Source organism: Somniosus microcephalus, chromosome 6 (assembly GCF_052327205.1).
Source record: "Somniosus microcephalus isolate GS21.2 chromosome 6, FLI_Smic_1.0, whole genome shotgun sequence".
NCBI classification, from domain to species: Eukaryota; Metazoa; Chordata; class Chondrichthyes; order Squaliformes; family Somniosidae; genus Somniosus; species Somniosus microcephalus.
Window position 1 is genome coordinate 228,084,928 of NC_140992.1, and position 24,014 is coordinate 228,108,941.

Here is a 24,014-nt window from a genome sequence, read left to right on the forward strand (position 1 = left end):
ATTTATAATTCGTGCATATCACACAAGAGCTCAATTTAAAGGCCTTAACATAGAAGATAGGAGCAGAAGTAGGCCATTCGGCCCCTCGAGCCTGTTCCACCATTTAATGAGATCATGGCTGATCATCCAAATTCAGTACCCTGTCCCTGCTTTCTCCCCATATCCCTTGACCCCTTTAGCCTTAAGAAATATATCTAACTCCTTCTTGAATATATTTAATGAATTGGCCTCAATGGCCTTCTGTGGTAGAGAATTCCACAGGTTCACCACTCTGGGTGAAGAAATTCCTCCTCATCAGTCTCAAATGGCTTACCCCTTATCCGTAGACTGTGACCCCTGGTTCTGGACTCCCCCGCCATCAGGAATGCGGTGAGGATGTTTCCACTGATGGGCGAGACTAGAACTAGGGGGCATAATCTTAGGATAAGGGGCTGCCCTTTCAAAACTGAGATGAGGAGAAACTTCTTCACTCGGTAGTAAATCTATGGAATTTGCTACTTCAGAGAGCTGTGGAAGCTGCGACATTAAATAAATTTAAAATGGAGATAGACAGTTTCCTAGCTGATAAGGGAATTAGGGGTTACGGGGAGCTGGCAGGGAAGTGGTCGCGAGTCTAGGTTCAGAACAGCCATGATCACATTGAATGGCGGAGCAGGCCCGAGGGGCCGTATGGCCTACTCCTGCTTCTTATGTTCTTATCAGGAACATCCTTCCTGCATCTAGTCTGTCTAGTCCTGTTAGAATTTTATAAGTTTCAATGAGATCCCATTCTTCTAAACTCTAGCAAATACAAGCCCAATCGACCCAATCTCACTTCATAAGTCATTCCTGCCATCCCAGGCATCAGTCTGGTGAATCTTTGCTGCACTCCCTCCATGGCAAGAACATCCTTCCTCAGATAAGGTGACCAAAACTGCACACAATACTCAAGGTGTAGTCTCACCAAAGCCCTGTACAACTGCAGCAAGACATCCTTGCTCCTGTACTCGAATCCTCTTGCTACAAAGGCCAACGTACCATTTGCCTTCTTAACCGCCTGCTGCACCTGCATGCTTACCTTCAGCGACTGGTGCACAAGGACACCCAGGTCTCGTTGCACTTCCCCTTTTTCCAATCTATTGCCATTCAGATAATAATCTGTCTTCCTGTTTTTGCCACCCAAGTGGATAACCTCGCATTTATCCACATTATACTGCATCTGCCCAATCACCCAACCTGTCCAAATCATACTGGAGTATCTCTGCATCCTCCTCACAGCACACACACCCACCCAGCTTTGTGTCGTCTGCAAACTTGGATATATTACATCTAGTTCCCTTGTCTAGATCATTTATATATTGTGAATAACTGGGGTCCTAGCACCAATCCCTGCAGTACCCCACTAGTCACTGCCTGCCACTCGGAAAAGACCCGTTTATACCAACTCTTTGCTTCCTGTCTGCCAACCAGTTCTCTGTCCAAGTCAGTACCTTCTACTCAATCCCATGTGCTTTAACTTTGCACGCTAATCTCTTATGCGGGACCTTATCGAAAGCCTTCTGAAAGTCCAAATACACATCCACTGGTTCTCCCTTATCTATTCTACCAGTTACATCCTCAAAAAATTCCAGTAGATTAGTCAAGCACGATTTACCTTTTGTATATCCATGTTGACTTTGTCCAATCCTGTCACTGTTTTCCAAGTGCTCTGCTATTACATCTTTTATAATGGACTCTAGCATTTTCCCCACTACCAATGTCAAGCTTACCGGTCTATAATTCCCAGTTTTCTCTCTCTACCTCCTTTTTTAAATAGTGGGGTTACATTAGCTACCCTCCAATCCATGGGAACTGTTCCAGAGACCATAGAATTTTGGAAGATGACCAGCAATGCATCTACTATTTCTAGGGCCACATCCTTAAGTACCCTAGGATGTCGATTATCGGGCCCTGGGGATTTATCGGCCTTCAATCCCGTTAATTTCCCCAACACCATTTCCCTACAAATACTGATTTTATTCAGTTCCTCCCTCTCATTAGACCCTATGTTCCCCAACATCTCGGGAGGTTATTAGCTTCCTCCTTTGTGAAGACAGAACCAAAGTATGTATTTAATTTGTCTGCCATTTTTTGTTCCCCATTATAAATGCCCCTGATTCTGACTGCAAGGGACCTATGCTTGACTTCACCAATCTTTTTCTCTTCACATATCTATAGAAGCTTTTACAGTCAGTTTTTATGTTCCCTGCAAGCTTACTCTCATACTCTATTTTCCCCCTCTTAATTAATCCCTTTGGCCTCCTTTGCTGAATCCTAAACTGCTCCCAATCCTCAGGTTTGCTGCTTTTCTGGCCAATTTAGATGTCCTCTCCTTGGATCGTATGCGATCCCTAATTTCCCTGGTTAGCCACGGTTGAGTCACCTTTTTTGTTTTATTTTTATGCCAAACAGGGGTGAACAAATTCTGTAGTTCATCCATGCGATCTTTAAATGTTTGCCATTGCCTATCCACCATCAACCCTTTAAGTAACGTTCCCCAATCCATCCTTGCCAACTCGCGCCTCATACCATCGTAGTTTCCTTTATTTAAATTCAGGACCCTAGTCGGAGTCAAATACTTCACTCTCCATCTTAATGAAGAATTCGACCATATGATCGCCCCTCCCCAAGGGGCCTCGCACAACAATATTGCCAATTCATCCTCTCATTACATAATACCCAGTCTAAGATGGCCAAATCTCTAGTTGGTTCCTCGACATATTGGTCCAGGAAACCATCCCGTATACACTCTAGGAATTCCTCCTCCGTATTGTTACCAATTTGGTTAGCCCAATCTATATGTAGATTAAAGTCACCCATGATAACTGCTGTGCCCTTATTGCACGCATCTCTAATTTCCCGTTTAATGCCATCCCCAACCTCAGCATTACTGTTTGGGGGTCTGTATACAACTCCCACTAACGTTTTCTGCCCCTTGGTATTTCTCAGCTCTACCTATACAGATTCCACATCAGAACTAATATCCTTCCTTACTATTATGTTAATCTCCTCTTTAACCATCAAAGACCCTACCCACCCCAGCCACAGTCTGTTTGCCCTCCTGCCATCTGGGAGACGCTACAGATGCATTCGCACCCGAACGACCAGATTTAGGAACAGCTTCTTTCCCAGGGCTGTCATCCTACTGAACTCCACAAATAAACTCTAAAGCCCGCACATCTGCCAATGCACTTTATTATGGTTATGTTTATGTTAATGTATTACAAGCCAAATGAATGTTGAATGTTTAAATGTCTTAATCTAAATGTACACTCTCGGGAGCCGCAAGCCTACATTTCATTGTACTGCACTTGTGCACTAACAATGACAATAAAGTTGATTATGATTATGAACAGGTGTGAAGAAGTGCTTCCTAACATCGCCCCTGGTGACCATGAAACTATTGGATTGTCACAAAAACCCATCTGGTTCACTAATGTCCTTTAGGAAAAAAAATCTGCCGGCCTTACCTAGTCTGGCCTATAAGTGACTCCAGACCCACAACAATGTAGTCGACTCAACTGCCCTGAAATGGCCTAGCAAGCCACTCAGTTGTAACAAACTGCTACGAGAAACAAAAATAATAAAACCAGATGGACCACCCGGAATGGGACACGACAACAGCACACCCAGTCCTCTGGGGACTGTCAAAATTGGAAGAGCTGTCCCACAGACAAGTCAACCAACAGCCCGAATCATACTTACAGAATCATACCTTTCAACTAATGTCCCAGACTCCTACATCACCATCCCTGGGTATGTCCTGTCCCACAGACAGGATAGGCCCAACAGAGGCAGTGGCATACAGTCAGGAGTGGCCCTGGAAGTCCTCAACATTGACTCCAGACCCCCACGAAGTCTCATGGCTTCAGGTCAAGCATGGGGCAACGAAAACTCCTGCTGATTACCACCTACCGCCCTCCCTCAGCTGATGAATCAGTACTCCATGTCAAACCCCACTTGGAAGAAGCACCGAGGGTAGCAAGGGCACAAAATGTACTCTGGGTGGGGACTTCAATGTCCACCACCAAGAGTGGTTCAGTAGCACCACTACTGACCAAGCTGGCAGAGTCCTGAAGGATATAGTTGCCAGTCTGGGCCTGAGGTAGGTGGGGAAGAGAACCAACGAGGGAAAAAACCTACTTGACCTTGTCCTCACCAATCTACCTGTCGCAGATGCATCTGTCCATGACAGCATGGGTGGCAGTGACCGCCGTACAGTCATTGTGGAGACAAAGACCCTTCTTCTCACTGAGGACACCCACCATCATGTTGTGTGGCACTACCACCATGCTAAATGAGATAGATTCAGAACAGAGCTAGCAGCACAAAACTGGGCATCCATGAGGTGCTGTGGGCCAGCAACAGAATTGTACTCCAACACAATCCATAACCTCATGGACTGGCATATCCTTCACTCTACCATTACCAGCAAGCCTGGTTCAATGAGGAGTGTAGAAGAGCATGACAGGAGCAGCACCAGGCGTACCTAACAATGAGGTTCCAACCTGGGGAAGCTGCATGCTACACAGCTGAAGCAGCATGCTATAGACAGGGCTAAGAGATCCCACAATCAACAGATCAGATCAAAGCTCTGCAGTCCAGCCACATCCAGTCATGAATGATGGTGGACAATTAAACAGCTAACAGGAGGAGGAAGCTCCATGAACATCCCCATCCTCAATGATGGCAGAGCCCAGAACACAAGTGCAAAAGACTAAGCTGAAGCATTTGCAACCATCTTCAGCCAGAAGTGCCAAGTGGATGATCCATATCAGCCTCCACCTGGACATCCCCACCATCATAGAAGCCAGTCCTCAGCCAATTCGATTCACTCCACGTGATGTCAAGAAATGGCTGAGCGCACTAGATACAGCAAAGGCTGTGGGCCCCGACAACATCCCAGCTGTCGTACAGAAGACTTGTGCTCCAGAACTAGCCACGCCTCTAGCCAAGCTGTTCCAGTACAGCTACAACACTGGCATCTATCAGACAATGTGGAAAACTGCCTGGGTATGTTCTGCCCACAAAAAGCAGGACAAATCCAACCCAGCCAATTACCGCCCCAGCAGTTTACTCACAATCCTCAGCAAAGTGATGGAATGTGTCGACAGTGCTATTAAGCAGCACTTATTCACCAATGCTCAGTTTGGGTTCCGCCAGGATCACTCAGCTCCAGACCTCAATTACAGCCTTGGTCCAAACATGGACAAAAGAGCTGAATTCCAGAGTGGAGGCGAGGGTGACTGCCCTCGACATCAAGACAGCATTTGACAGAGTGTGGCATCAAGGAGCTCTAGTAAAAGTGAAATCAATGGTAATCCAGGGGTGGGGGGTAAGAACTCTCCACTGGCTGGGGTCATACCTAGCACAAAAGGAAGATGGTTCTGGTTTCTGGAGGTCAATCATCTCAGCCCCAGGACATTGCTGCAGGAGTTCCTCAGGGCAGCATTCTAGGCCCAACCATCTTCAGCTGCTTCATCAATGACCTTCCCTCCATCAGGTGGTCAGAAGTGGGGATGGTCGCGGAGGATTGCAGTGTTCAGTTCCATTCGCAACTCCCCAGATAATGAAGCCATCCATGCCTGCATGCAGCAAGACCTGGACAACATTCAGGCTTGAGCTGATGTGTGGTGTGAATGTTACTTGCCACTTAAGTGCCAGGCAATGGCTATCTCCAACTGTTGTATCCGTGTTTTAATAGAGACACGGAAGACCGGAGTTGGTTTCACAGGTGTTTACTGAACAAAGTCTGGAGGGTAACTAACTGATACAACACAATATACAGGCTTATATAGCCCGAGTGGCCATTACCGGTATTACAGTACACAGGGGGCTCTTAAAGGCACATACACTACACCAACAAGAGAGTCTAATCACTGCCCCATGACACTCAACAGCATTACCATCGCCAAATCCCCCACCAACATCCTGGGGATCACCATTGACCAGAAACTTAACTGGACCAGCCACACAAATACTGTGGCCACAAAAGCAGGCCAGAGACTGGGTATTCTGCGGTGAGTGTCTCACCTCCTGACTCCCCAAAGCCTTTCCACCATCTCCAAGGCACAAGTCAAGAGTGTGATGAATACTCTCCACTTGCCTGGATGAGTGCAGCTCCAACAACACTCAAGAAGGTCGACACCATCCAGAACAAAGCAGCCCATTTGATCAGCACCCCATCCACCACCTTAAACATTCACTCCCTCCACCACCAGCGTACCGTGGCTGCAGTGTGTGCCATCTACAAGATGCACTGCAGCAACTCGCCAAGGCTTCTTCGGCAGCACCTCCCAAACCTAGAAGGACAAGGGTAGTAGGTGCATGGGAACACCACCACCTCCAAGTTCCAGACCATCCTGACTTGGAAATATATCCCCATTCCTTCATAGTTGTTGGGTCAAAATCCAAGAACTCCCTCCTTAACAGCACTGGGAGTACCTTCACCACACAGCAGTTGAAGTGGCTCATCACCACCTTCTCAAGGGCAATTCTGGATGGGTAATGAATGCTAGCATTGCCAGCGATACCCACATCCCAGGAACGAATAACAAAAACAGAAGAACCCCTCCCCCCAGTTTAAAAATAGCATTCCAATACAATAGCACTTAAATTTACAGCTACAACCGAAACCAACAAACACTGTGCAAAACAGCAAATATTCAATGTTAATAGGATCCTGCAGGGATTAACCTTTTCTTTCAAGACAAAATGGATTAAAAAAAAAAATTAAAAAAAATCTTTAGAAAGCAGTGTAATATATATTTTACACACACACATACACTACCTGTCTCAGAAATGTGATTGGTTGCTGCCCCATAGCCTGAGCATCTCCTATATTAGCTTTGATTACTTCTGTGAAGGGCTTCTGGGCTCCCTAGGTACAAGAAATACAGAACAATGCAATCAGTCAAGTAATGTGACTATTTGCTGTAATACATTCTGGAATAGGAGCCAATTAAACTTAGCAGTTCCATGTAATAATTGTTATACATTAGATGCATCATATGATTCAATTTATATTCCATCAGTGGGCTAACCCAACAGTTTGCAAGAAAAGTTGTCATTAATGATCGATATCAGTAGAAAATAAATGCTAAATCCACTGAACTCCATGTATCCTCTTTATAAGTTAATGATTAATTAAAAAAAAAGAATTGAATGGAAATATATAATAAAATTTTGCATCTATAGCATATCTGTTGCCCCAGGCCATTCAAAGGCATTGCGTCCCTTGGAGAACTCTGCGTTCCTCCAACTTAGGCCTCTTATGTATCCCATACTCCCTTTGCCCCAATGGCAGCCATGCCTTCAGTCGTGCCACAAATTCTGGAATTCCCTTCCTAAGGATAGTATTAGATCCAAAGAGGAGTCATATAAAGTTGCCAGAAAAAGTTGCAAGCCTGGGGATTGGGAGCAGTTTAGAATTCAGCAAAAAAGGACCAAGAGGTTGATTAAGAGGGGAAAAAGAGTACGAGAGTAAAAGCAGACTGTAAAAGCTTCTACAAGTAATGGAAAAAGAAAGAGATTAATGAAGACAAATGTAGGTCCCTTAGTCAGAAATGGGAGAATTATAATGGGGAACAAGGAAATGGCAGAGCAATTAAACAAATACTTTGGTTCTGTCTTCACAGTAGAGGACACAAATAACTTTGAGACCCTTGGTTCCTTAGCATTTCTGAGAGGAGGAATTAAAGGGTATTCGTAACAAAAAAGTGCTGGAGAAATTAATGGGACTGAAAGCTGAAATCCCCAGGGCCTGATAATCTGCATCCCAGAGTACCAAAAGGAGGTAGCCATGGAAATAGTAGATGCATTGTTTGTCATCTTCCATAATCTATAGAATTTCAGAACAGTTCCTGCAGATTGGAAGGTGGCAAATGTAACCCCACTATTTAAAATAGGAGAGAGAAAACAGGGAACTACAGACCGGTTAGCTTAACATCTGTAGTAGGGAAAATGCTAGAATCTATTATAAAAGGATGTGATAACAGGACACTTAGAAAATAACAGGATTAGACAGTCAATGTGGATTTATGAAAGGGAAATCATATTTGACAAAACTACTGGAGTTTTGAGGATGTAACTGGTAGAATAGATAAGGGAGAACCAGTGGATGTGGTGTATTTGTATTTTCAGAAGGCCTTTGATAAAGTCCCACATAAGAGGTTAGTGTGCAAAATTAAAGCACATGGGATTGGGGGTAATATACTGGCATGGATTGAAAATTGGTAGACAGGAAACAGAGAGCAAGAATAAATGGGTCTTTTTCAGGGTGGCAGGCGGTGACTAGTGGGGTACCACAGGGATCAGTGCTTGTGCCCCAGCTATTCACAATATATATCAATGATTTGGATGAGGGAACCAAATGTATTCATTCCAAGTTTGCAGACGACACGATGGTGGGATTGTGAGTTGCGAGAAGGATGTAAAGAGGCTTCAAGGCGATTTAGACAAGTTGAGTAAGTGGGCAAATACATGGCAGGTGCAGTATAACATGGATAAATGTGAAGTTATCCACTTCGGTAGAAAAAACAGAAAAGCAGAGTATTATTTAAATGGTGATAGATTGGGAAATGTTGATGTACAAAGGGACCTGGGTGTCCTTGTACACCAGTCACTGAAAGCAAACATGCAGGTGCAGCAAGCAGTTAGGAAGGCAAATTGTATGTTGGCCTTCATTGCAAGAGGATTTGAGTACAGGAGCAAGGATATCTTATTACAGTTCTACAGGGTCTTGGTGAGACCACACCTGGAGTACTGTGTGCAGTTTTGGTCTCCTTACCAAATTGCCAGAGGGAGTGCAGCAAAGGTTCACCAGACTGATTCCTGGGATGGCAGGACTGTCGTATGAGGAGAGATTGGGTCGACTAGGCCTGTGTTCAGTAGAGTTTAAAGAATGAGAGGGGATCTCATTGAAATGTATAAAATTCAGAGTCTCATGATACGGGGTAGGACATTTAGAACTGTGGTGAGGAGAAATTTCTTCACTCAGGGTGGTGAACCTGTGGAATTCTCTACCACAGAAGGTGGTGGAGGCCAAGTCACTGACTATATTTAAGAAGTAGATAGATTTCTAGATGCAAAAGGCATCAAGGGGTATGGGGAAGAGAGCAGGAATATGGTATTGAGATAGAGGATCAGCCATGATCATATTGAATGGCGGAGCAGGCTCGAAGGGCCAAATGGCCTACTCCTGCTCCTATTTTTCTATGTTCTATGTTTCTATAAATCTCTCTCCCCCACCCCCCCCCACCCCACTTTATGACCCTCCTTCAAATCTACCTGTTTGACCAAGCTTTTAGTCACCCCTAATATATTTGGCTGTCAATTCTTATCTGATTATCTCTCTTATAATCATGTAAATAACTGCTCGAGTCAAGCACCTTGGGGCATTTTCCTACATCAAAGAGAGGTCCTCTTTAAATGCAAGTTATCATTGTTGAGGTAGGGGGAAAAAATATGGGGAGAGACAGCGCAGCCTGTGGAGGGGCAGTGAATGACAGACTGCAACTTCAGGATTTCTTCATTAGGCTGAGCGTGCACTAAATCCTGATGTGGTCAGTTTCAAAGGCGGAATGACGGCTAACGCTGCCAGTTTGCCATCATCAGGACAGCACCTTAGCAAAGAATCACATTCAGATACTGGTTGCTGAAGACTAAACAACGGGAACGATCTCCCTTGTGCCACAATGATAACTTCAGCAAGAAAAAAACCACCATGGGAAGCAAGGGGGAGAAAATCTCTTACGTAAATAACTGAGAATAAACCAATTAAATACTTGCACTTTAATGTAAATCCACCATGGAACATAGAGCACACAAAAGAAGTTATAGTACAAGTAAATGTGAATGAGATTTGTGATCAGGAAGGAGGGAAATCAAAGCTACTTGAATCTTGAAGTGTGATGCAAACAGTATTTATTTATAAATATATATATCAGAGGCCTGTATTTTGCAATTTTAGCAAGATGTGTAATACTTTTAACTAATCAGTCACGTCATATTACTTCAATAAAATTACCTCGGCAAGCTATTATGGGACTGCAGTAAACATCAGAAAGTTTATTCTGGGTTTTGAACTACATGAGAGATTTAACATTGCACACAAACATTACTGGAAATCACCTGGTCTGGTTCAGTTGAAATATAAATACCAAAAGAAAGACATTGGCTTTTTAAACAAACATTGAGAAACATGAACATTGAGATTTGGTACCAATAATTCTAATGTGAATGTAGCAAACTATTTCACAGTACACTAGAGATATCACTGTAGGACTCATGCCATATTTTGAGAAATATAACGAAGTAAAATGCTGTTCATAATGTAAATCAGTCTCAGCTGAGATTTAAGTGTGGAAAACACATTCTCAAAAGCTTGCCAACTCGGTCAAGCCAAAATCCAGATTGCATAGACTAAGCAAACAGTCTGTGTGATCATTTTCAACACATGTGTCAGCTGAACAAATATGGCAGCCTATGGGTAAAGTTACAGACTGCTCTTTCATGCCTTGGATTTTGTGTCACACTGGGCACTATATACTAAGAGACTCCTAGGAGAGGTAGCAGGGTTCACGATACTGTTTACCAATCACACAGACAAGCATGAAAGCGGTTTAAAAAGAACCATTTTTATTTCAGGTGAATTACCTGTTATTTCATCAGATTGAAAATGTAATTTTAAAAACCTAATTAACAGGAATGATTTGGGAGCAGGTGAAAGTACTGCACAAAAAACAAAGATTTAATTTCATGCTTTCATTTGACAATTTTGTCACAAACCTGAAGTTCCTTTAAAACACAAATATCTCACTTTAAAAGTATTACTTTCTATAATTTACACTGCACCCACAATAAAAACTACCAGATACAACAACAAAAATCAAAAACAATACAAAAGTTGTCGTCAACGACTTTGCATAAGACAAAATGTAAAAAACAGGGTTTAAAGTTTATAAAGGGACTATGTAAATTCTGAAACTGAAGTTTCACTTCAGTAGAGAAACATCTGCAACATTTCGAATGTCAGTGATGCTACTGACAATCTTGACTTAGACTCCAGTTCTGCAAGATAAATGAGGTATTGCTGTTACTTCAATTTGCAGTTGTGCAGTGCCTTTAACATAAAATGTCCCACAGTGCTTCAATAGAGAGCGACAGACCAAGCAGTAGAGCAGGGGTTCTCAACCTTCTTGCTTGAGGCTCCCTCTCCGTGTTATAAAAATTCCACAGACCCCCTGTAACACAAGATTTTTTTCTGTATAAAAATTACTTACACAATTAATCATATATATTTATTATTTTTGTCTTACTTAATGTGACACTTGTTGCTGGTGCTGAACTTGAGACTGTTGCCAAGGCTGGTAGAGTTCTGCTCCAGTTAGTAGAGTTGTCCTGAAGTTGATAGTGTCACTGGAGCTGACAGAGGGCCGAGGAGACCGATGGTGTGGAGGGCCATACCAGCTCTCGCTTCTCTGGTCTGTTACTAATGAGCCGAGTGCGCCCACTGAGACTGGACGCCGTCTCCTTGACAACACAGCGGACCGATGACCATGAGCCTCAGGAGCCAAGGCAGGGGATGAAAGTGACACTTGCTGGGGAGGGTCAGTGAGCTGCTCAAAACATGTCCTACAAGTCAGGGGTTCTCGGACCCCTTGAAACCTTCACATGGACCCCAAGTTGAGAACCCCTGCAGCAGAGGATTTAAGAGAGTTGGCTGAAGTTACACGCAAAGATATACTTTAAGGAGGTTTTTAAAAAATTTGGAGAGGGAATCAGCAAGGGGAAAGTTTAGGGAAAGAATTCCAGAGGGCAAGACCAAGACAGCTGAAAGTTCTGCCATCATCAAGTAAGGAAAGCTAGGGATGAGGGAACTGTACAGGGGCCCAGAGTTTGAGCAATGTAGAGAGTGCGGTATCGACAAGTTGCAGGAACAGGCTGGGGCAAGGTTCGAGGGTGGGGGGAGATTGTGTGTGTGTGGGGTGAAGCAGGGAGGGTAGGGCTGATGGGCAAGAGATCTAGTGCAAACAAGGTACAGGTTGGATGTGAAGTTCTGTACAAGTTGTACAAAGAGGGTGCCAAGGATGAAACCTTGGGGTACCCTGGAGGCAACTGTGCAGGGTCAAGAGAAGCGACTATTAGAAACATGCTGGCTGGTCAAGTTAGAAATGGAACCAGTTGAGGGTGGTCCCCTGAAACAATGGAGGAAGGTGGCATGATTAACTGTGCTGATGGCTACAGAAGTCAAGCAGAAAAAGGAAGCAAGCGCACCACCAGTCAGTAAAGGTGGATAGTAAGTGATCAAGACTATTTCAGTGCTGTTGTCAGGAGGAAACTAGCTGAGGATTTAGGTAGAATGAGAGTTGGACATGTGCTGGGTGGCAACAATGCTTTCAAGGATACTGGAGGAAAGGGAGGTTTGATAAGGTAGAGTTATTGGAATGGATGAGAGCAGGAGAGTCTCATGGAGGAGGAGATGAGCCTGGAGAGAGGCGAGGGCAGAAAAGATGGGAGAGATTTTGTAGAGTAATATGGGATCAAGACTGCAATGGTGGGGGAGGGGGGGGGGGGGAGGAGCTAACAGCAGCTGAGGCAGCCTCAATCTTAACAGCTGAAGCAAGTCATAAGCTCCTTGCACTGGATGAGGAGTGAGGATGGATGTGGTCAGAGGAGGCAGTTAGTTAACAAGTACAGGGGGAGTCTGTGAATGTCCTTGCCCTCGAAGATGATCCTGGAGTAGTAGGAATATTTGGCCATGATGAAGAGGAAGGAACAACTAGACTGGTCATGTACCAGGTCCACTCGAGGCTGTGCTTTGGAGATTATGAGTGAGTTAGAGGGGACAAGGGCAAAGACAGAGGTAAGGGAAAGCAGACAACAATAGTGATGTGCTTAAATGAGAAGATGCCAGAGCAGTATATGCAAAGGCCCACATAGAACTTGGCAGTGAAAGCTATGCTGTCATTATGGCAGTTGGACAGAGGCATGGTGGAATGTGTAGCAGAGGATTGTTTGATGTCTGGTACAGTCCAGTAGTGACCCAGGTTAGTCTGTTTTGTGCGGGGGGGGGGGGGGGCAGGGAGGAAGAAAGAGGCAGTGGAGAAGAGAAAGAAGTGGGTGCTGAAATGTGCAGTGTCTGGCAAGAGATCAGGATTTCACTCTGCATTCTTGCCAAAACAGGAGAGTCTAATCACCTACAGCAGAGCCCAAGCACTATTTATTCACAGGATGCGAGTGTCGCTGGCAAGGTCAGCATTTATTGCCCATCCCTATTTGCCCTTGAGAAAATGGTGGAGAGTCAACCACAGTGCTGTGGGTCTGGAGTCACATATCAGCCAGACCAGGTAAAGATGGCAGATTTCCTTCCCTAAAAAAGGACATTAGCAAACCAGAAGGGTTCTTGCAACAATCCAGTAGTTTCATGGTCACCATTCCAGATTTTATTTTTCCAGATTATTATTTTTTTTTTTTATAAATTAACTGAATTTAAATTCCCCAGCTGCCATGGTGGGATACTATTTTTTTTTTTGAACTCATGTCCCCCGATCATTAGTCCAGGCCTCTGGATTAGTAGTCCAGTAACATAACCACTATGCTACTGTACTCTTGAGTGCCCCACAATTCCTTTAGCAAAAAAGAGGCTGGTCAGTTGAGGGCAAGTCACATGTAGGCCAAGAATCTGGCAGTTTAGTGGCACCAGGAACAGTTGCACGCAGGCCTGGCAGGAACAGCAATCAGTAGCAGGCAATGGCAGAGCAATGAGAAGGTTGAAGCAGCGAAAGAGCAGAACAGAAATGGAAGTCTCAGGAGGAATGAACAGAGAGACCCAGCTGGAGAGACATCATCAGCAGCAGCGTCCCAGCACTGGGAATGACATCCTTCCCAATACAAGTGCCCTCAACTCCAAAAACAAGCTTATTTTTACTTGGCAAATTCTCCCAGGACACACACAGACCTGCTGTTATGCAGTGTCACAAAGAGGTAGTTTTCCACCAGTGCCTCTCAAGGCATTGTCTTCTCAAAATGCAGGCAGCTACTATTTTCTTCTGACAAGCATAGGCCAAGTGGCTCAACCCACTCATGCACATCATAAATGCATTCAGAGCGATTTGGGGAACATTTTATGGCTAGCGATAGTCGCAAACTGTGACTTTCAAACAAATGCCAGGGTATTACAGAAATGCTGAAAGTCATTCCGTAACAAAAAAAAGTTTAAAAAGTGACAGAAGGAATGGCAGACAAATATATATATACTAAAACTGAAAGTTTCACTGACCCTTTAAAGTACTCATTGCACTGAGATTCAATAGAATTTTCTACTGAATGGGAATCTAATGAAAAGGCCACTCATTAATCTTGCCTTTATGTTCAAGTACAGTGTTATTAAACACCATCCAACCATTTCTGAAGCTACATGAATCTTTCTTACACAGGGATTTGAAACACAATACATACAGTAAGACAGCCTCATATTACAAGAAACCTTTGTTGAAACTGAAGAAGCCTTGTTTACCTACAAAAAGGCTAGATTACAAAACAGGTCACATCAACAAGTGACAAAGGCTGAAATTAGGAGTGTATTTGAATATCATTTAAACCTGGACATAATCTTTCTTAATGCGGATTCAGTTAACTCTGCAAATTTACTATGGTATTTCTTCACTTCACAGAAGGACAATATTTTACTTCAAGGGGAATTGAATTTTAAAGCCGAGATGGTTGAAATGAAAAACATTTGCTCCCACAAGATTCATATTACAGCAAATAAGTCATGTTGAAGACCATTCTTAAGAGTGCTGGTGTTATCAAGTTAGACGTTTATAAATCCGATACACAGTGGATCTATAAATCTAGAATGACTTGGTCTCCTCAGCAGATATAGGATATGTATACAAAAAAAAGTGCACGCACACACTACCCAGCATAAGCCAGTGCCCCAAGTAAACTCTCCCCTCCAAACCACCACTTTTAGTTCAGAGGAAGTGAACTGCTTCCATTTTGGTGCCTGCCCAGACAGCTCTGGAAAAGACTAAACTTGTGATTTATGATGTAGCGAGTTTAAAACTTGAACCCAATGTGCCAATCCACTAACCTCCGACACCACTGTACAACCCTACAGAAAAAGAGACCTGCATTTATATAGCACCTTTCACAACCACTGCATGTCCCAAAAGCACTTTACAGCCAATGAAGTACTTTTTGAAGTGTAGTCACTGTTGTAATGTAGGAAACGCAGCAGCCAATTTGCACACAGCAAGCTCCTAAAAACAACCATGTGATAATGACCAGGTAATCGGTTTTGTCCACTGCTGTTGATTGAGGGATAAATATTGGCCAGGACACCAGCAATAACTCTCCTGCTCTTCTTCAAAATAGTGCCATGGCATCTTTTATGTCCACCTGAGAAAGCAGACGGGGCCTTGATTTAATGTCTCATCCAAAAGACAGCACAATATTCACTCAGTACAGCACTCGAGTGTCAGCCTAGATTTTTGTGCTCAAGTCTCTGGATAGTTTAAAATAAGGATAAGTTTTGATAATGTGAAATTACTATGCCCCTTCCTCCCCTTAATAGTTTAGTGGGTAAAAACACCACATGGGTGTGGCACTAAACTGCCCAGACGAAGAAAATTCTAGGTTTAATTCACAATCAGTGCAAAATTAGCCAATCTCAGCCAGATGGCAATAGGGTCAGGGGACAGTACACTGGGCCTCTGTCTCCAGATTAGGGGTGAAGGTGGGTGGTTCCTACTTCTCATTTCTTTCCAGTGGCCTCCCTCAGGAAGGATATATTGGCCTTAGAGGATGTACAGCTCAGATTCACCAGAATTAAAACTAGGGCTTAAAAGGGTTACATTATGAGGATAAGTTGCATAAACTTGGCTTGTATTCCCTTAAGTTTAGACAATTCAGGGTTCATCTAATTGAAGTGTTAAAATAATTCATGGATTTGATAGGGTAAAAACAGAGGAGCTAGTGTCTCTGGTGGGGGCATCCAGAACAAGTGAACACAATCTTAAAATTAGAGCTAACCCATTCAAGAGTGAAACCAGGATGCATTCCCCACCCCACACCCAAAGGGTAGTGGAAACCCAGAACATTCTTCCCACAAAGGCTGCAGATGCTGGGTCAATTGAAATTTTTCCAAGACTGGGATCAGGATTTCACTTGGGCAAGGGCATCAAGTGATATGGATTAAAGACAGCTGAGGAAGAGTCAAGGTACAGATCAGGCTCGAGAGGCTGAATGGACTACTGTTCCTATTACTGGATCTGCATGTATGGACACTAGCTGAGACCACCACAATAATAAATAGTTCAACAGGACTCCAACAGCTCAGCAAAAATTTTCCAGCAAGTGGTTGCCCAAGTCAGGAAGAGGATCCTAGATTTGATCCTCAGTCTGCACTGAATGAACCCAAACAAATAACCCTTGTTAACAACATACAGCTCTACTTCTCCAACCTCATGATTACCTCCATGACATCAGACTGCCTGTTCAACATCAAGTCAACTTCCTCCATATGAACCTCAGGAAGACTGAAGCCATGATTTTCAACACCCACCCCCATGAACTCAGCTCCCTTGTCCAGATTCAATCCCCTCCCCCAACCACTCACTCAGGCTGAACTTGATCATGCAAAAAATTGGCATCCTTTGACCCAAAACACAAAGCTTCAAACCCCACAACTGATCACCATCAAGACCACCTCAGTCCTCCTACATAACATTTTCTGCCCCTATCTCAGCATCACTGCCACCTAAACCATATCCATTTTTTTTTTTTTTTTTTTTTAAATCAGCTCTAGACTTACTACAATGCCCTCGTAGTTGGCCTCCCATCCGCCACAAACACAAACTTGTCCAAGATGCAGCCACAGTATCCTCCTATCCCACTTCATCACTTCTGCCTTCACCAACCTACACTAGCTAAACAGGCATGGAGTCAGACAACTGACTCTCACGGTTTCCTGACTGAAGTAGATTGTGAATTCACTATCAACTGTATCAACACTAACAACCCTGAGAGTACAAACTCAAATCCCATCATCATAAATTCAGTTTCACAACTTTATTAAGTGTGGTGATTTGTGGGCTGGCACCAGGAAAACAAAACTTGCAAAGCTGCCAGATTTTGAGAAACACCCAGCTGGTTCACTAACATCTTACAAGGAAGGGAACCTGTCACTGCTTGGTCTGGACTACACAGGACTCTGTTCCTCACTGCATGATTGACTCTTAATGCCTCCTGAAGTGGCCTTGCAAGCCACTCAACTGTAAAAACCTATCACTATGATAAAGGCAACCAACTAGGCTTGGGCAATAAAGGCAGCCTTGCCAGAATCAGTCACATCCAAAGAAATTTTTGTTTGTAAGTCATCCTATGTGGTACAGTGGACTGTGGCACCAAGTCACTTCACCTACCATTGATAGCATTCAAAAAATCTAAAAAAATCTTTAAAAATTGGATAAAAAAGGTATGTTGCAAATCCTCAAAACGTAAAAGATAGATATCAAACTTTGAGTATCTTGACTGAGGGGTGTGCTCAAGGTGAAGAAACAACTCTGATAGACCACTCACCACCAAATCTATATTATCCCAAAAAATTTTTGCAGAAATTAAAATGTCTTAGTCAGTCAGGCTTATTTTGTCAAAATGTTGCAAAATTATGCAGGATATGTTAGCAACGATAATAGCCGCTAAATGGGGGGGGGGGGGGGGGGGGGGGGAAGGGAGGGTCATTGCTTTCTACAAAAAAGACAAGCTAGAAGGCCAAATAGCCTCCCTCATCTGAACTTTGTGAACAGACTTTGATACACCGATGCTTCTACTACACAATCACAACTGTAAAGACAACACAAGAACATAATTTTTGTGTTGACATCTGGTAGAAATTTCAGAGGATCTCTTTTATGCTCCATTTTTAAGTTAGAGAGGATCCTAGAAACACTTAACTAGTTCTTTACTAGGTCCACAATGTGCAGACAAGATCAAAGACCCCTTTCTATGTTCATAATCCTCACAGAAGCCCTCTTCTGCCAGGGAGCTGCCCACAATTCTGCCCAAGCTCACTGGCAGGGGGACCAAGTCTGGCCCACCAGCTGCCCAGTCTCTGACAGGGACACATGGATTGGCCCTCCTTCTGCCCAAGGTCACTGGCAGGGATACTGGCCCTCTGGACACCCATGGGCTCCAGCTCCAACCCTACAAACAAAATGAGCACTTTTGATAAAGTAAATAGGGAGAAACGGTTTCCAAAAATTGGATATATACTTGAAGGGGAACAATTTGCAGGGTTATGGGGGGTTAGAAAATAGCTCTTTCAAAGAGCCAGCACCGGCACAATGGGCCGAATGGACTCTTTCTGTGCTATGTCATTCTACAAACACGTGTCAGTATGTGGCTCGGTGCCGCCTCGCACCCACCTGTTGCAGCTCCTTCTCGATCTCCCCCGCTTTAATGACGATGGGTCCCCGCACCGCGTACTCGGTTGCCCGGACCTGCGGGTTCATGTTGCCGAGGCTCAGCACCCTGTCGCCATTCCTGGTCGGGGCGGCCCCGTTGTCCCGGAGAACCGAGGTCGCGCCCACCCTCATCAGGCTGGCGGCGAAACCCCTGAAGCCGGCCGGCCGCCAGCTCACCGACACCCCGGCCAGGCGCCGCGCACAGCCGCCGGCCGCTGCCTGCCTCGCCACACCGCTTAACCCGTGCATTTCCACCCAAGCCTCCCTGGTCGCCTTTCGGCCGACACCCAACCCTCTTCACAACAAACCAACTCAGACAGCGGCATTGGATTCAAACTCGCTCCTTTTACGCTCAGCGCCAGACGCCGATGCGCCGGGCACTCTGGGAATTGTAGTCCATACTACACCAGTCGCCGAGGTCCACATCATGGCCGCATGTGACGCTAGAAACTACAACTCCCAGCAGGCCGTCTGGCGGCTACGAATGCGCATCACCAATATTTTTTTTTAAATCTCCACCTCCCATGCCCCCAATGAAAGCCACAGACATTCTGGACCAATTGGAGCAACCAGTCAGTCACACCCATAACATACCTCGCAGAACAGGAATGGAAAGTGTAAGTGGACAGGAATGTTTCTATCTGCTTGCCTGTAAAAGCGCTCTGGGACGTCCTGAGGTCGTGAGAGGCGCTATATAAATTAAATTCTTGCCTGCAGAGCTACTCAAATGTGACCAATAGAGGGAAAGGCTTTAAAAAAAACTTTCCAATACTTGTTCAAAATATTTTATAAAACATACTGACATTAAAATTGGTGACTTTTAATTGTCCATCTTTATGAAAAGGATCACCAAATATTCTATAGACCATCAAATAGTGGTAAAGATATGAAGGAGCAAATTAGCAGAAAAATTATAGAGGTGCAAGAACTATAGAGTAGTAATAATGGGGGACTTCAACTATCCTAATATAGACTGGGATCGTAATAGTGTTAAGGGCAGAGAAGGGCAAGAATTTCTGAAGTGTTCAGGAAAACTTTCTTGATCAGTATGTTTCCGGCCTGAGGAGAGAGGAGGCATTTTTTTTTTGATTTGCTAATAGGATGTGGGCGTCGCTGGCAAGGCCTGTTGCCTCACAGCGCCAGAGACCCGGGTTCAAATCTGGCCTCTGGCGACTGTCTGTGTGGAGTTTGCACATTCTCCCCGTGTTTGCGTGGGTTTTCTCCGGGTGCTCCGGTTTTCTCCCACAGTCCAAAGATGTGTGGGTTAGGTTGATTGGCTATGATAAATTGACCCTTAGTGTTAGGGGGATTAAATACATGGGGTTACGGGGATCGGGTGGGATATGTGTCGGTGCAGGCTCGATGGGCCGAAATGGCCTCTATCTGCACTGTGGGGTTTCTGTGATTCTGTGATTAATTGGCCATCCATAATTGCCCTTGAGAAGGTGGTGGTGAGCCGCCTTCTTGAAGCGCTGCAGTCCGTGTGGTGAAGGTACTCCCACAGTGCTGTTAGGGAGGTAGTTCCAGGATTTTGACCCAGTGACGATGAAGGATTGGCGATATACTTCTAAGTCAGGATGGTATGTGACTTGGAGGGGAACTTGGAAGTGATGCTGTTGCCATGCGCCTGCTGCCCTTGTCCTTCTAGGTGGAAGAGGTCGCGGGTTTGGGAGGTGCTGCCGAAGAAGCCTTGGCGAGTTGCGGCAGTGCATCTTGTAGATGGTACACATTGCAGCCACAGTACGCCGGTGGTGGAGGGAATGAATGTTTAAGGTGGTGGATGGGGTGCCAATCAAGCGGGCCGCTTTGTCCTGGATGGTGTCAAGCTTCTTGAGTGTTGTTGGAGCTGCACTCATCCAGGCAAGTGGAGAGTATTCCATCACACTCCTTACTTGTGCCTTGTAGATGGTGGAAAGGCTTTGGGGAGTCAGGAGGTGAGACACTCGCCGCAGAATACCTAGCCTCTGACCTGCTCTTATTGCCACAGTATTTATGTGGCTGGTCCAGTTAAGTTTCTGGTCAATGGTGACCCCCAGGATGTTGATGGTGGGGGATTTGGCGATGGTAATGCCGTTGAATGTCAAGGGGCAGTGGTTAGACTCTCGCTTGTTGGAGATAGTCATTGCCTGGTACTTCTGTGGCGCGAATGTTACCTGCCACTTATCAACGTTGTCCAGGTTTTGTTGTATGCGGCATGGACTGCTTCATTATCTGAGGAGTTGTGAATGGCACAGAACACTGTGCAGTCATCAGCGAACATCCCCATTTCTGATTTTATGTTGGAGGGAAGTGCATTGATGAAGCAGCTGAAGATGGTTGGGCCTAGGACACTGCCCTGAGAAACTCCTGCAGTGATGTCCTGGGGCTGTGTTGATGGACCTTCAATCACCATAACCACCTTCCTTTGTGCTAGGTGTGACTCCAGCCAGTGGAGAGTTTTCCCCCCGATTCCCATTGACTTCAGTTTTACTAGGGCTCCTTGATGCCAAACTCGGTCAAATGCTGCTTTGATGTCAAGGGCAGTCACTCTCACCTCACCTCCGGAATTCAGCCCCTTTGTCCATATTTGAACCAAGGCTGTAGTGAGGTCGGGAGCTGAGTGGCCTTGGCAGAACCCAAACTGGGCATCAGTGAGCAGGTTATTAGTGAGTAGGTGCCGCCTGATAACACTGTCGATGACACCTTCCATCACTTTGCTGATGATTGAGAGTAGACAGATGGGGCGGTAATTGGCCAGATTGGATTTGTGCTGCTTTTTGTGGACAGGACATACCTGGGCAGTTTTCCACATTGTCGGATAGATGCCAGGGTTGTAGCTGTACTGGAACAGCATGACTAGAGGCGTGGCTAGTTCTGGAGCACAAGTCTTCTGCATGATAGCTGGGATATTGTCGAGGCCCATAGCCTTTGCTGTATCCAGTGCGCTCAGCCGTTTCTTGATATCACGTGGAGTGAATCGAGTTGGCTGAAGACTGGCTTCTGTGATGGTGGGGACCTCAGGAGTAGACCAATATGGATCATCCACTCGGCACTTCTGGCTGAAGATGGCTGCAAACGCTTCAACCTTGTCTTTTGCACTCACGTGCTGGGCTCCACCATCATTGAAGATAGATATTCATGGAGCCTCCTCCTCCCGTTAGTTGTTTAATGGTCCACCACCATTCACAACTGGATGTGGCAGGACTGCAGAGCTTTGATCTGATCCGTTGATTGTGGCTCACTTAGCCCTGTCTATAGCATGCTGCTTCCGCTGTTTAGCATGCATGTCGTCCTGTGTTGTAGCTTCCTCAGGTTGGCACCTCATTTTTAGGTACACCTGGTGCTGCTCCTGGCATGCTCTTCTACACTCCTTATTGAACCAGGTTTGGTCCCCTGGCTTGATGGTAATGAGTAGAGTGAGGGATATGCCAGGCCATGAGGTTACAGATTGTGGTGGAATACAATTCTGCTGCTGCTGATGGTCCACAGCACCTCATGGATGCCCAGTTTTGAGCTGCTAACTCTGTTCTGAATCTATCCCATTTAGCACGGTGGTAGTGCCACACAACACGATGGAGGGTGTCCTCAGTGTGAAGACGGGACTTCGTCTCCACAATGACTGTGTGGTGGTCACTGCTACCAATACTGTCATGGACAGATGCATCTGCGACAGGTAGATTGGTGAGGATGAGGTCAAGTAGGTTTTTTCCTTGTGTTGGTTCCCTCACCACCTGCCGCAGGCCAGGACTGGCAACTATATCCTTCAGGACTCGGCCAGCTCAGTCAGTGGTGGTGCTACCGAACCACTCTTGGTGGTGGACATTGAAGTCCCCCACCCAGAGTACATTCTTGAAGCCCTTGCTACTCTCAGTGCTTCTTCCAAGTGGTGTTCAACATAAGTCATCCTCGGTTCCGAGGGACTGCCTAAAGAAGAAGTTCAACATGGAGGAGTACTGATTCATCAGCTGAGAGCAGTAGGTGATAATCAGCAGGCGGTTTCCTTGCCCATGCTTGACCTGAAGCCATGAGACTTCATGGGGTTCGGAGTCAATGTTGATGACTCCCAGGGCCACTCCTTCCTGATTGTATGCCATTGTGCTGCCACTCCTGGTGGGTCTGTCCTGCCAGTGGGACAGGACATACCCAGGGATGGTGAAGGAGGAGCTTGGGACATTGGCTGAAAGGTATGATTCTGTGAGTATGACTATGGCAGGCTGTTGCTTGACTAGTCTGCGGGACAGCTCTCCCAAGTTTGGCACAAGTCCCCAGATGTTGGTGAGGAGGACTTTGCTGGGTTGACTGGGCTGGGTGTGCCGTTGTCGTGTCCGTAGCCGGTGCCAAGGTCGATGCCAGGTGCTCCGTCCGGTTTCATTCTTATGTTTTTTGTAGGGGTTTGTTACAACTGAGTGGCTTGCTAGGTCATTTCAGAGGCTAGTTAAGAATCACCCACGTTGCTGTAGACCAGGCTGTAGATTGCCTGAAGGACATTAGTGAACCAGATGGGTGTTTAACAACAATCCAAGGAGAAGTTGCACAGTTTCCCCTTACTGATACTATTCCAGATTTATTTAATTAACTGAATTTAAATTCCTTAGCTGCTATGCTGGGATTTGAACTCATATCTTTGGATCAATTAGTCCAGGCATGTGGATTACTAGCTCAGTGACAGTACCACTGTGCTATCATTTCCCATTGTTGGATCTGGTTCTGGGAAAGCGATAAATCAAGTGGAGCAAGTTTCAGTAGGTGAACATTTAGGGAACAGTGATGATAATATCATAACATTTAGATTAGCAATGGAAAAGGACAGGGAGCAATCTAGAGTAAAAATGTTTAACTGGGGGAAAGCCAATTTCAGTGGGATGAGAACGGATCTGGCCCAGGTAAACTGGAATCAAAGATTGGCAGGCAAAACTGTAGTGGAACAGTAGGCTGCCTTTAAAGAGAAAATAGTTCGGGTACAGTTGAGGTATATTCCCACGAGGGAGAAAGTTAGGCAACTAAAATCAGAGCTCCCTGGATGATGAAACAGATAGAGAATATGATGAAGCAGAAAAAGAGCGTGTATGACGGATGTCAGGTTACAAATACATCTGAGAATCAGGCTATATTAGAAAGGTCAGAGGAGAAGTGAAAAAGAAAATAAGAGGGGCAAAGAGAGGATATGAGAATACAATGGCAGCCAACATAAAAGGTAATCCAAAGGTCTTCTATTGGCATATAAATAGTAAAAGGGTAGTAAGAGGAGGGGTGGGGCTGATTTGGGACCAAAAAGGATACCTATGCATGGAGGCAGAGGGTATAGCTGAGGTACTAAATTAGTACTTTTGCATCTGTCTTCACCAAGGAAGAGGATGCTGCCATAGAAATATTGAAGGATGAGGTAGTAGAGATACTTGATAGGATAAAAATTGATAAAGAAGAGGTAATAGAAAGGTTGGCTGTACTTAAAGTAGATAAATCACCAGGAGTGGATGGGATGCATCCTAGGATGCTGAGGGAATTGAGGGCGGAAATCATGGAGGTACTGGCCATAATATTCCAATC

The 24,014-nt window shown here is 45.0% G+C and overlaps 2 protein-coding genes across 4 annotated transcripts in view; one reads left to right on the forward strand and one right to left on the reverse strand.

The window, feature by feature from the left end:
- gpt2 (glutamic pyruvate transaminase (alanine aminotransferase) 2) overlaps window positions 1-18,871 on the reverse strand; it is a 39,006-nt gene extending 20,135 nt beyond the window's left edge. Inside the window, exons 1-2 of one of the 2 annotated variants that reach the window (XR_015078823.1) lie at window positions 18,450-18,871; window positions 6,809-6,898 (exon numbers count right to left, since the gene is read on the reverse strand). Coding sequence is in view for 1 of the 2 variants with exons in the window: in XM_085991517.1 (XP_085847643.1) it covers window positions 6,809-6,898; window positions 18,450-18,737 (378 nt within the window). In the remaining variant the exon portion in view is untranslated. The remainder of the gene's footprint in view (window positions 1-6,808; window positions 6,899-18,449) is intronic. The other variant, XM_085991517.1, reaches the window with a different exon arrangement.
- Window positions 18,872-19,005: 134 nt separating this feature from the next.
- Window positions 19,006-24,014, forward strand: part of hdip1 (HDAC and MIER1 interacting protein 1) — a 36,609-nt gene continuing 31,600 nt past the window's right edge. Inside the window, exon 1 of one of the 2 annotated variants that reach the window (XM_085991521.1) lies at window positions 19,006-19,105. In XM_085991521.1, coding sequence (XP_085847647.1) covers window positions 19,013-19,105 — 93 coding nt within the window. In that variant the 5' untranslated portion in view covers window positions 19,006-19,012. The remainder of the gene's footprint in view (window positions 19,106-24,014) is intronic. The other variant, XM_085991523.1, reaches the window with a different exon arrangement.